This window comes from Dromaius novaehollandiae, chromosome 7, assembly GCF_036370855.1.
Source record: "Dromaius novaehollandiae isolate bDroNov1 chromosome 7, bDroNov1.hap1, whole genome shotgun sequence".
In the NCBI taxonomy this organism is placed as follows: domain Eukaryota; kingdom Metazoa; phylum Chordata; class Aves; order Casuariiformes; family Dromaiidae; genus Dromaius; species Dromaius novaehollandiae.
The window spans coordinates 23287505-23300904 of record NC_088104.1 but is presented as its reverse complement, the minus strand read 5'-3'; the positions used below and the strand labels follow the sequence as shown (position 1 = coordinate 23300904).

Sequence of the window (13400 nt, the reverse complement as noted above, 5' to 3'; positions counted from 1 at the left end):
AGTAGCAACATCTGTTGATGGCTTGGTGAAAAAACAGTAGAGGAATTTGTCAACTAGCAAATCAAAAAACACCTAAGCTCCTCCGTTATCTTCCTCCCACATCCCCCCAGGAATGGTTCTTCCCCACGACGACAGAGCTCCCCATAAGCTCCCGCGAAGACCAACACCCCCAGCTCGCTACCCGAATCCCCCAAGGCACCTCCAGCTCCCGCCTGCCCCTGCGCGGGAGCTCTTAGGCTCGCCTCCTCAGAGGCACTCTGACGCAGGCAAGTTCTTCTACCTATATGATTTGCTCTACTTTCTTTGCAGTCTGTCACATTAACGAAGTGATATCCCACCATTTTTCCATTTTTGTTTGTTTTTCCTGATTAGGGCATGGCTTTTAATACTTAGCGCCCCAGTTAAGACCATCATTAAACCATACTTCCGTTATCTTCTAGTTACCAACTTCACATCCTGCTCCAGCCTTTCATGTTCTTTCATTTAGGGATCACACCGTTCTTATGAAAACATTCACCTCTTTCTTACAATACCATGCCTGATGCATCATTTACATAGCATTATTTCAGCATAATCTTTATTCCTGTCCTCAGTGTTGGCACTTGCTTTATCTTTTTACAACCATCAATATTCTTCTATCTCCTGCATCATGTTTATTACTGTATTTTCCTCTTCCTGAGCCCCAAAAGCAGGAAGGGATCTTTACTGTGACGTGAGTTTACAGACGGAGGAAACGGGAGAGGTCAAGTGGGAAAAGCAAACCCAAACCCGGCAAGGCGGCGGGGGCCAGGTGGGACGCGCAGCGCTGCGTCGGGGGGCCACGCAGCCCTCCCGGGCCAGCCTGGGAAGCTCTGCCAGGGCGACAAACTGCCCATCACCATCAACAACCAATTACTTCTTTGTTTTCCTACTCAGTTAGAGATGATTAAGAAAACCGATGAGGGATTTAAACACATCACTGGGCATCTGCTCACATGGCAAGGGGAGTCCTCTCCAGCCGGCAGGACTGCCTGGTACCCCCATCCCCAGCGCAGCGGCAGCAGCACAGCTCAGGCCCGTTCGTATGGCAAAGCTTCAAACTGGTTTTCCTAAAGGCACCTTAAAAACTGAAAGATCTCTGCCCATTTATCTGTCATTGTACAGCCATCATTCCTCAAGATAACTCCTGCGTACCACAATCCTAGGACTCACTATTTTAGGAACTGTATCGGGGCTTTCATTAGATCTGTTTTTATTTATTCCCCCCTGGGACTTTCTCAATATATGCCTTTGCTAAAAGCAGAGTGACTGTAAATAGAGGCCTCTAATAAGAGGACATAAACAAACACTGACAGATTCAGTGCAGCACAGTAATTTTCCGTGATAGCCCACGGGGCTGTGACACTGCAACCGAAAAAATACTGCAAGCAGCTCCGGCTCTCGGCTCCTTCTGTGCCGCTGCTGTTCCCATGGCGACGAGCCATCGCGGAGGTCACGCCAAGCCCGTCAGCACCCGCTGAAGTACCCCGAAAGCATCAGCACTGAACGCTCACGGCCTGCTCCATCCTCCTCAACACCAAACTGGACTTGAAAAATCAAAAATGAAAAAAAATTGCAGCCTGACTACAAGAACAGTGTAAATTGTGAGATCAGTTATTTTAGTTATCACACTGCCTGTTAGTAATTGCTGTGGGTCCCCAATGTCATTATGGATGTGAGGAGAAGAAAACAGTCACTTGGAACAACAAAGAACTGGAAACATTAATTTCCATCATTATGTTAGCCACTGAACTTAACTGAAAATAAAAGTGCCCAGAACAGATCCATGAAAACATCAGATTCTTTACAGAGGGGGAGCAATGACCTTACCAATTCACTCCTTCCCTTGCTTCTCCTGTACCTAAACCTAGCACTACTGAGTTGCACAGTAAAGAGCACGTATTCAATATGCAGCTGTTTTTCTTTCTTTCTTTTTTTTCTTTTTTCTTTTTTTTTTTTTTTTTGAAAGCAGCCATTCAATTCAGCATTTTCTGAAAGGGTATTTTACATGCTAAACCTTGATTAGTTTGCCCCATTTACTGAACCGTTACAAGAGATGTTAAAAATAAAACCATTAACAGACTCTTGCAAGGAAGAATTAATTTCAGTTTTTAAAGTTGATAATTATGAAAACATAAAATAATGTAAAGCAAAATAGATTTAAGAAGAAATACATGTTTAGCATTAACTCTTTAATATTTGCTTTAATCTACTGTAGCTTTCAGACACAGCAGAGAGAATTTAATGAAAAATCTAACGTCAAAGATCTTCCCCCTTCTTCACTTGAGGAGATGCTACTTTTCTCAGAGACCAATTTCTATGAACCAGTCCAGCTTCGATGAGTTTGAGTCCTATTAAAAGTCTTTTTTAAGTTCCTTAACTTTTCTCAAATTTGCAGATATTAAAATTCTTAAGGCCCACTACCATATTTAAATCCATCAAGATTTTTTAAAATTTACTTTCAAATAGAAATATATAAATATATATATTAAAAAAGTAACTCAAATCACTTGAATCAGACTGCAGTATGTTTTTCCCAGAATTTCTAGAACCATAAATATATAGTCTGGTTCCATAAACCATAAATACCCCAAGCTACAGCAGAGACAAGCAAGCCCTGCAGAGTATGCTTGTGCATCCCAGCACATGTCCTACCGTACCGTTGCCCCACGGATGCCTCTTCAGCCTTGTCACCTTCTCTTTATCTGGCCACCCCACTCTCCATGCCCCAACCAGCTAATCTTTGTCACTGCCTCCCGGCATTACAATTCCTCATCTCTTCACCTCCAGCCTTTTGCACTAGCCAGTTACCAGCCTCTGCCAGGCGCCCCACTCCAGCCCCACTTCTTCCAGCCCCCGAGCCCCAGCCTCTCTCCAGGCCCTCAGGCATTTGCGATCCTGCTCCACACTTTCCCATTCCTGTCATCTCTCTCACCCTGTCTCCCCCACTGAGACTTTCATTGAAAATTGGTTCTTCCATCTCCTACTCATCTCCCAGGATTTCTGCCCTGACAACCTAACAGTTGTTCCTATCATCCCCAACCTGCCAGCTTTTGTTTTCCCACATCGGCTATTCAGAGCTGGTACCTTCCCTTTGCCCACAAGTTCCTCCTTCCAGTCCCAGTCTTCAATACTTTGCCGCTGCCAGGCTTAGCTTGCACCTCTGCTTCTCAGCTCCAGGAGTTGCCCTCCAGGCGTGTGAATCGGACTGCTCCTGGTCCCTACTGCTCGCGTGCCACCACCGCGCTTGCTGGGAGCGCAGGAGAAGCCGCCTCTCTGCTTTTGGTTTGACAAGCGCTAGTATTCTGAGCGCTCGCAGGACTCTACTTCCCAACCTCAATCCCAAAACAGATTTTTCCCCAAAAATTTCAGCCCATGAAAGACATCTCACATGCAAGTTTTCAGGCCACGTTATAAGAAAACAACAATAATTAAAAAACAAAATTATAAGTAATTGGAAACAATTTTTTTAAATGGAATGTGTTGGACAAGCGAAAAAGGCAGCGCTACCAACTCAGACCTAACAAACCTACAAAAAACCCACAGTATACGTGTACATGAATGTATACGCTATATGAATCCAGAAAAGAAAAAAACCCTCTAACTTATCTTGAGGTTGCACAGTTAAGCCCCAAAAGTTGTTAAGACAATCTTAATTCTACACCTTTGTATATATGAATTGTAACTGTGATTATGGAGTTCAGTGTTTTTCCATTTAACATTCTTAATACCTAGTTTTACCTTTGCTATGCCTTAGTAATTCTTCCCATCAAAACAGAAAAGGGGAAACAAGTTCTGTTATGTGCCAATATGTCCCTACCAAAAATTACAGTGCAAAGGGATAGGAAAAAAATGCTGACAAGCAAGCTCAGTATAGATTGAATATTGAGCAGGTTCAAAGTTTTGTTTACCAAACACACAACTTCTCTGCCTACTCCTCCCATACAAAAGTACAAGGGCTTCTAAGTTGAGGGGAAAAAAAAAAGAGGGAAATAAAATTGTATTGATTGCTCTCAGTATTTAAGAAGTCTCTATTTTAAAACTTCTTTATCTTGCAGACCCGAATGTATAAAATCTGCAAGTCTCTGGGCTTGCAGAAGCTGAGAATTACTGCCCTAAGATAAATTGAGCACAGGTATAAAAATGACCAAGAAATCAGAAAAGGCTGTCTAGCAACATTAAGGGTTATCATGTATATAACAAAATAATTTCAAAATTTCCTAATTTAAAGATTTATAATAGCAAGGTACAGACACTTCCTTACCACCCATTTACATCATATGTATACAAAATGGGTAAAGAATTATAGAATTAAAAGTTGTTTTGTTTTGTTTTTTTAATAATTTGTGCCAAGACTAGAGATAGGTCAATCGGTAGATGCAAACACACTCCCTTCTACTATCCCCTTCATTTTTTTTTTTTAAACTTACCTTTCTTCTTTATCCAAAGTTTTCTTCTCCGCAGAGCTAATCTTTTTTGGTGGTACAGGAGGTGTCACCTTTCTGCATATTTCTTCAATTATACGTTTATTCAGTCTGCTCTGAATTGCAGCTTTCAATAAAATTCTTTCTACTGCAGTCATTCCATCACCATGAGAATATCTTGGAATTTCTGGGTGGATTAAAACATCCACATCATCTAACCATGGAGGATAGTAGGAGTTTTGTTTTCCTGAGAGTTTATGGTGTAATTTAATTAGCAAGGACAATATACTTTCTTTGACTTCTAGAATGGCTGTAGTTAGCTGTGGTGTTGCACCAGGTGCTGACCATTTCATTGATGTTTTGGGCCGAACCACCTGATTTGCTTCACTGCTGTTCCGATTGATGATCTCCTGAAATTTCTTTCTACGTTCCGCCACCAAACTGAACACTTGAGCTGTCCCCGAGTTCTTGGGGGGGGGGGAAAATGTTTAAATTTATTATAAATAAATTATAATTAGTAAAAAAATACAAACAAAATGCATAGAACTAGACAGTATTTTTTAAACTAGGAGGAAAAAGCTGAAACAATAAAGATTTCCTTTCCTCTTCCAAAAATGTAATGAAATTTGGTGTACCAAAATACTAACCCTGCATATCATACTTTTATACAGATTTGTTATACACAGCTACATAAAAAGCCAAGTACAAAATTAAAATATTACCTACACTAAAATAACAACAAATACCTAGCTTTGCTCTAAACTTATGATCCTCTTCTCCAAGCAGTATTTTGTCATTTTTTTTCTGGAATATTCATAATTTTAGCATCTTTAGGCCATTTTAAATGTCTTTAATGAGGTCTACAGAGCAGTGCTGCACAGCATAACTCATAAGCCACTACACGCGCGAGCCCACGTGTCCCCATGGGCGTTTCCCATCCTGTGTGGATTTATTAGCTGAGATCCAGAAGCCACATAGCCAGATGTGCAAGCAGAGCTTACTGTTTGTGGCACATGACCACATGAGTGCAGTTACACAAAAGCCCGTTCAGATGTTTCTGTGCTGTGCTACCCTTGTTTTCAGTCCCAGATTAAGCATACGTGGGAGCAGCAGGCATATCCCGAACCCACAGAAGAGACGTTTCCCGAATATCTTGAACATGAAATTCAAAACTTTTTAACATCTCAATCCCTACTCCTGAGTAGGCTGGGAAGCCAAGAGATGCCAAACACCTGAGAGATTAAATATAAAAAACAGAATTCTGACATAAGTCATCTCACCTACCTACTTCATGTTTTATATGCAAAAGAAATACCCACTGTACTTCACTACAACAGCTTTCTTTACATCTGGTATAAAACAATCTGAAGCACTGTATACAGAAGCAATCTTGACAAAGGGATTATCTTATCTACTGGCTATAAGTCTTTCAGGATTCCACTATGTACACATTAATTTTGTTTTCACAAAAACAGATCTACTTTGCCACTAATCATTTCAAATGCGCTTGCAACATAAGGTTAAACTTCCCTAGATTTAAGAAAGCTGGACTACTCTACATTATTAAACATTAGTAATACCTTGGCAGGACAAAACAGGACTAAATACGAAGCTCAAGCAGTAAGCTAACAAAGACATTTTATATTTGATAAATACCATTTATTTTAAAAAATATATTTTAAACATGTAAAGGTATTTCATTGCTTAAAAATCTATCACCTAAGATTAAAATCAAGAATATGAAAAAAGCACAAATCCTTGCAAAACAAAGTAAAAAGAAATTCAGAAAAATTAGATGTCACTGAATGTTAAGGTGAGCACAATTAAAGCCATATTGCAAGTTAATTGCTTAGGAAAACAAACTGCACACAAATCTACCTCTCTCTGAAGGCTCTTCCGCCTTGAACTCTGGTAGATTGAGGACAAAAAAGAATGCATTAAATATGTCATTCGGAAGGAGATATGATTTGAAGTAACTTCTATTCCTGCTATCTATATTCTTCAGAAAGATTACTAGAGAAAAGTTATTTTAACAAATTCATAAAAACAGTAAAAAAACTACCCAAACAAAAACAGTATAAGCAATAAAGCAATAACTTAAACTACTCTAGAAAGAAGAGTGGTATTTGTATATACTTACTTGTGAAGAAGTTAAACTATCTGAACTGGTACTTGCAGGCGGTTCTCTCTTCACTTCTGGAGCAGTTTCTGGTACTCTTACTCGGACATAGTTAATAAAGTGACGCATGTTAGAAACCAAGTTACTACCTGGAAACCAACTGTCATGGCAACGCTCTTGTCCACCTGCAGATTCCTAGAATAAACAGATTAGTGAACAGTCCTTTATATGTTGCAATAATTCATGTTGCTTTTATAATTGTACAGGGACCATCCTCTCTTCATGACATAAGAACAACCTGCTGAAAAGTATGCACCTCACTGAAGATGACATAGCTCTTAAAAATTACGACAATGACTGATCTCCGTCTTGAGGACTACAATGCAAACAAATAAATAAATAATAAAAAATACACATTCAGAATGAATATGAGCAAACAAATACACCCAATCAGTGCTATCTAACAAGAGCAAAGAGAATGCCTCAGGGCAATACAAAGATGTACAAACTAAGCTTAACATAACAAAACATCCAGAATGTACACAAAATAATCTCTGGAAAAAAAAGTGGCACACTGTTAGTCATATAAGGAACATTAAACACCAGGAAAGGCGCATACCATTATGAAAGGCATATACCATAAGGGAAACTGGAATAATGAAACTAAGCATTCTTTATATTCAAATTCTCATCAAAAGGACAGTTAAAATTTTGGCTAATTCACATCTTGTGTTTTAGAAGACACAGAACTTCAGTGGTAAAATGTTCTGTGATAATGATTTCAGCTGAAAAAAATCTAAGAACCTAAGCAAGTTTTAGATTCAATTCATTTCTTGGCAACCAGTTTCAAGCTGTAACTCATAGAATAGCACAATCTATACTGTCAGCTTAAAGATACAGAAACTTCAACTCTAAAAGACACTGTTGCAACACATGACAAGATGTCAAATTCTTTTTCAGGACTGTATGCAGTTTTCTAACATATATTGCTCAGCTGATCCCTGCTTAAATAAATAGAAAAATGGTGTTTTATTCTGAATCCCATGGTAAAACTATTATTTTAAGAAACATCAATTTTTTACTTTAAGAGAATGTTGCACCATTAGACAATACTTGCATATTTTAACAAAAAACTGATATTTATTCTTACCTCTTCATCTGACTCCTGTTCTGGAGAATTTTCCAACCCCAGCTCAATCAAATACAAAACCATGCAAAGGACATGTTCTGACAAATTCTGATGATCCATTAATATCTAGGCAGAGAAAGGGACATTCACAGCTTAGAAGATCTTTTATCTTTGATACTCTCACAATCCCTAATAAAAAAAAAGTGCCAAAAACCTGGAGGACAGCTCTAACCTAAACTGAAAGTGAAAGAAAGTAATCAAGAGTCTCCTGTGAAGAAGCTCAAGGTACTACAAACTATTTTTGTCTCTGAGCATGACTTTCCAGGTTAGCCACTTCAGAAAAGCTACATACGTAATTTTTGCCTTCAATTTCTTTTAAGTATAGGAAAATATTTTCTCAAGAGCCATATCATGAGCTATATCACAAGTATTGGTATACAGAAGAGACTGGGCAGGCAGAACACTGTAACACCACTTGCTGCCCTAGTATTTTCTGGAGACACTGAGCTCCAATTTTAGAATTTAAAATAAAGTTTTCTTTTTGTTGTACAGCAACGCCTTCAAAGTCTTACCACATTTGTGAAGAGACAGTTAGAAAAAATTATTTTGAAGAGTGGTGAATTCTTTTTAAGAAAATGATTTTGAGGTTTATAAAAACTAACCTGTGAGCGTTATGGCAAAAGCAAGATTTAATTTTTTACTGTCTCTTTCCAGCCAAATTTGTATCTTAAAATTATCACTAGTTCAAGCTGTGGCTTATTTTAACACCAAAGCGCCAGGTGAGCTTGCTCAGTTACCCCTACTGCCAGCTACAAGCAAAGGACTGTGGCTAGCCTGCCCTCCTTTTTTCATGGGATCAGTCACCACCCAGAGCCAGGCAAGTCCCAGTGCCAGTAGTGATGCCTGAACACCTGGGGACACCAGAAGGGTTAATGTGAAATTAATTCATAACGATCTTCACATACTGTTCTTTTCGAAATTACAAAAAATAAATAAATGCTTCAGAAATTCCTCGTGTCTGCAGGAGACTAAGAGGCATTGGTAAAGCCAAACAATACCAATGTGAAGAGGATCTTAACTAACTACATTTCCATGGAAGACACAAGCAAAAAAAAGAAGGCTTCAAAAATTATACATAAAAGTATCCAAACAAAAAGCTTCTTAAATAGAAAGGAGCAAACAATTATTTTAAATCCTGTGTGTATGTGCACGCCTGTGCGCACATGGATGCATGTATCCTTCTTTTAATACAACTTTAATGATCCAAGAGGGAGAAGCAGTGTGGCTGAAATGAAAAAGCAGGACAGCTTTCCTCTTGAGAATGCTCTGATTCAAAGGGAAGAAAATTATGAGAACTTGCAAATTATAACAAAAGTGGACAGGAAAATACATTTAGAATTTCATTACAAACAGGCTACTAAAGAAATTCTGAATGTACTGCAGCAAACGTTTAAATACAGGTTGGTTCTGAATAGGCCAAATTCCATAAGCAGATACACTCATCAGAAACATCAGAGAGACAGAGTTCTTAAAACAAATACTGTTTTACAATGACTTTTCTAAATTATGTTTGAAGAGCTGATCTAATGAAACCCAATCTCAGATTAAAGAGATCACTAAAAAAAAAAAAAAAAAAAAAAAAAAAGGACATTCAGTAGTACATTAGTGTGAAAATGATGTGCAATTGACCAGCTAGAAACAAAAGTCATACCGGGTAACATGTCTAAAAATAGTCAAACATATTTTATTATTCTTTATGCAGCCCCAAAGGTCAAGAGACACACAGGCTGCTGTAAACTGCCAGAATTACACAAATACACAAAGCGGATCATTTAAGCCACTGCATGGAATCAATCACTACATAATTTCTACCTTCCACAAACCTAGCAGAAATGTATTTGAATATTCCAGCTAAAATAGTGTCCTGGAAAATTTTAAGATTGTCAAGATTTAGGTCCTTGAAGCTCCTCAGCAGAGTAAGAAAATAAAAAATACGAGCAAGGCAGTAAAAGATGATGCCTTCCTTCCCTACATTCTCCATTTCTGTACCATGTTAAAATCCTGTTTCATCATCTGAACCATCCCAAACTCGCTGCTCCACTTTTCCGCAGCAGGCAGCTCTCCGGAGAGCCGCCTGCCTCGGGCTTCCCCCAGCACTGCCGGCCCCAGAGCTGGGTGTCCTCCCTGCCGGCCCTGCAGCGGGCGGGCAGCTCCGGCTAGGCCTCCCCTGCCTGGGCTGAGCGGGCAGTGCCCACCAGCTTCTCTGGCCGCGACTACAGAAACCCCTGGGCGAGGGGGTGCCGCCACTCCCGGCAAAGGGAGAGTCAGCTCGGGCGCAGGGCATGCCCGGTCTGGGGTTGACGTTCTTGGGACTTCATCACTTAACAGAATAAAACAACCACCCACTAAGCACATACAAAACACAGTTTTGCAATGTCTACAGATTGGCTAAAATTAGATTCAGAACTCTGATAAAAGAATGTTTAAAATATGGGGAAAAGGAATGTATTTTGTCCTTGCTTCCTTCTTGGAAAAATTTGCCAGAACACTCATCCAGCACGAAAAACGGCAGCTACCAGTTAGATTTTGGCAAAATTATAAGCAACTAAGAAATATCTGACAGTGGAAAACCTTGACCAACCATAAGATATTGTACTACCAAGTCCCAAATGGTATGGCTTCATTCAACAGTCTCTGCACATCAAATTCAGTCCTCTCCATAACATGGTCCATTCTATCATGGATGAGGAAAAATAGTAGCAAAAGAATTTTTGTCAAATATTTCTAATTTATACTTTTAAAGTAGATTTCTGAAACTGCATTTATTACACAGCAAAACCTATTGTTTACTGAAGTTGTAAATTTGTAAGCATTATAAAGCTTTTGAGGAAAAAAAATCTGCTATAAAGGTAAAATCTATTGAATGAATTCAGATAAAATCTTAAGTCTATATCCATTCTAGTGATACACTGACGACTTATTTATATGATACTTCAGTAGACAAAAAAATTAGAACAACTCCACAGGAATAAGCATGGCCCTCTGTAAATGCCAGGTAGTTATTACTCTCTTTAACAAGAGAGATTTTCTGTTCAACAAAAGCTGGAGAGCTATGGGGGAACAAGGAGCACTGAAAGGAGCATTAAAAGGAACATCTGCCCAGCTAAAAGCACTAATGTGCCTCAATCAAACCGTGTTTTATAGTCCCTCAACTGCCTTTGTAGCCCATTGCTTTGAAAGCACTTTCAAAGTGCTAAGGCCAATTCAGAGCCCTATTTTCTGATGAACGTACTCGGCAAAAGGGATGCGTACTCGGCAAAAGTGATGCGTTTCTCCTTAAAAGAGGGCAGCCAACTATCAAAGACAAAACCAAAAATAATTTAAAGGCATCAATTAGTGCTGAAAAACAAGTGCTGCAACATTATCAAAAGCCAGAACATATCCAGAAAGCGACATTAGAACCAACTGCACTTATGAGATGTATTTCTCATTTAGGAGCTGGAGCCACCAGGGTTGCATACATTTCATCCTCCTGCTGATGCTTTACAGACCTGCCCTGGGAGCCAAAGGAACATCACTAGCATTAGCGCACTCCCCGAAACCCTCGTGGAACAACAAGGCTGACAGCAGCCCTGATGATTCTGCTAGTGCTCCTCAAAGCACAGTAAGACTGCTCCTCTGCTTGGGTACCTGACTTGGTATGTGTACAAACTGCATAATGAAAACCATAGGAAATCATCATCATAGGCTTATTAAATAAATATGAAAAACTACACATCTCTGAAGTTGCACAAACAATTCATGAAAAGAATGAGAAATAATAAAATAGAAAATTTACCCCTCCAATTTTTTTGATATTGTAACTTGTCTTTAGTTTAGCTAGTAAAAAAAGAAAATCTAATCTGAAGTACTTCATCATAAGAACAAAAATAAGAATATTATATAAATTTGAACAGGTATACTGCAAATCTGTAAAAAGAGTCATGATTAAATGGAAGTAAAATATTGGCCTTATTAATGAGAATTATGACTGTACCTTGTAAAGAAGCGTGAACAGCACAATATGCAAGGTTTTGCAGTGTAAAAGCTTTACGAGACCTTTGTAACTTGGATGTAGCGGTGTTCTCTTCTTGTAGGGAGGCCATGGGTTCCCAGGGAATTTACTGCTTTGCTTTAAACTATTTAAATAAATGAGACTTTTGTTAAATACTGCAATAATGTAGACAACTGTCACTCTTATAAATAACTATCCTGCATTCTTCTTTTGGTTCAAACTTTAGAATTGATGACCATTTCTAATCCACTTAGTTTATATTAAAGAACATTTGAAAAACTGGAATGTATATACAAACCATATCCAGTCATGCTTTTCTGTTGCCACCAGTGATTTAAATGTCCTAGATACCTACTAAATTATTAATTACTGTAATGAATTTTAGAATTCCTTTTTCACTTCAAGAGGCACATGAAATGGACTGAAAACTTTTCACTTCACCAAAATCTCCAGGTTAGTCAGACATCTACCATAGAAAATTCACATCTGTAGGACTGGATTATAGGCTGCACAAAAGATCCAACACTGGGAAACACCAGACACCATTAGCTATTCTTGAAACTACCAGTACCACCATATCTATGAAGTTAAAAATTAATTGCACTGTATACCCATATTGCTAATAATCAGCTGGTATTCAGTGCATTAGACAGTGCAAATATTTAACAGACTGCTACCTTGCTCAAAATCACTTATAGCATATGTTTATGATGACCCTCAGGCTTAACAGAACAAGCAAAGGGGCATGGAGCAGAGGATTATTTCACTAAGTTTATTTTACATATTTTTTTTAAGTTACTTTTTATTCCCAGAGTATTAAATAAAGAGAACTAAATAAAATTAGTTGAAATAAAGACAAGGATTTTTAAGGGTAAGAAGGCTGTAAGGGACAGAATTAAGACCAAATCTCTTGCTTCTTACAACTTCAGAAAGTGTGCTACATGTTTTCTTCCTGTATTTAAAATCAGAATTTATTTAATTCACCTCTGTGTTGTCTTCAATACAATTTCAACACACAAAATATTGTAATTTCTTTTATATAAATGTGAAGGGAAAAAAAGAAAACCAGCTAAATATCTGATTTGTGATGACATTCACCGCTTTGTCTGTGGCCCTTTCAATGTATTTTTAACATTTGTGGAAGAGAAACAGACCAAGTTCACCAGAATCCTGACAACGTCTGTAAATTTCTGTACTATTTATTGAAGGACAAATTTGGGGCCTGAAAACATCGATAATATCATTAACATTCCCAGCCAGTGAAAACACACATATATATATAAAAAAAAATTCTGTTGTGTGACAAACAATGTGCTTTCTGAAAGGGATCCAACTTACAATGCAGTATATCTGTCCATTGCAGACTGCACGTCTCTACGGTAAACTGTTCGAAGTATTACCATGACGGGGTCAAATTCCTTATCCCAAACTTCAGCTGTTATTTCAAAGAAGTCACATGTTAAAATTATCTTCATAGACATCACAATTTATTTCAGATTCTCTTCTTAATCAGCTTTAACTACGTAATTTGCTATTAGATAATGATATTTTTTAGCAAAGTACAATAATTTTTACTACTTATTACTAATAATACTTTTTTTAATTAATAATGATTTATTAAGGCAATAAATATCTTCCATGAAGCAGCTTTTAGTA

The 13400-nt window shown here is 38.2% G+C and overlaps 1 protein-coding gene across 8 annotated transcripts in view; it reads right to left on the bottom strand.

Moving 5' to 3' along the window:
- Positions 1-13400, bottom strand: part of UBR3 (ubiquitin protein ligase E3 component n-recognin 3) — a 123228-nt gene that overhangs the window by 60973 nt on the left and 48855 nt on the right. For 6 of the 8 annotated variants that reach the window (XM_064514908.1, XM_064514909.1, XM_064514912.1 and 3 more), the window contains 6 exons: positions 13083-13179; positions 11727-11868; positions 7712-7816; positions 6583-6756; positions 6321-6350; positions 4449-4909 (listed from right to left, as the gene is read on the bottom strand). In XM_064514908.1, coding sequence (XP_064370978.1) covers positions 4449-4909; positions 6321-6350; positions 6583-6756; positions 7712-7816; positions 11727-11868; positions 13083-13179 — 1009 coding nt within the window. The remainder of the gene's footprint in view (positions 1-4448; positions 4910-6320; positions 6351-6582; positions 6757-7711; positions 7817-11726; positions 11869-13082; positions 13180-13400) is intronic. The other 2 variants (XM_064514910.1, XM_064514911.1) reach the window with 1 other exon arrangement.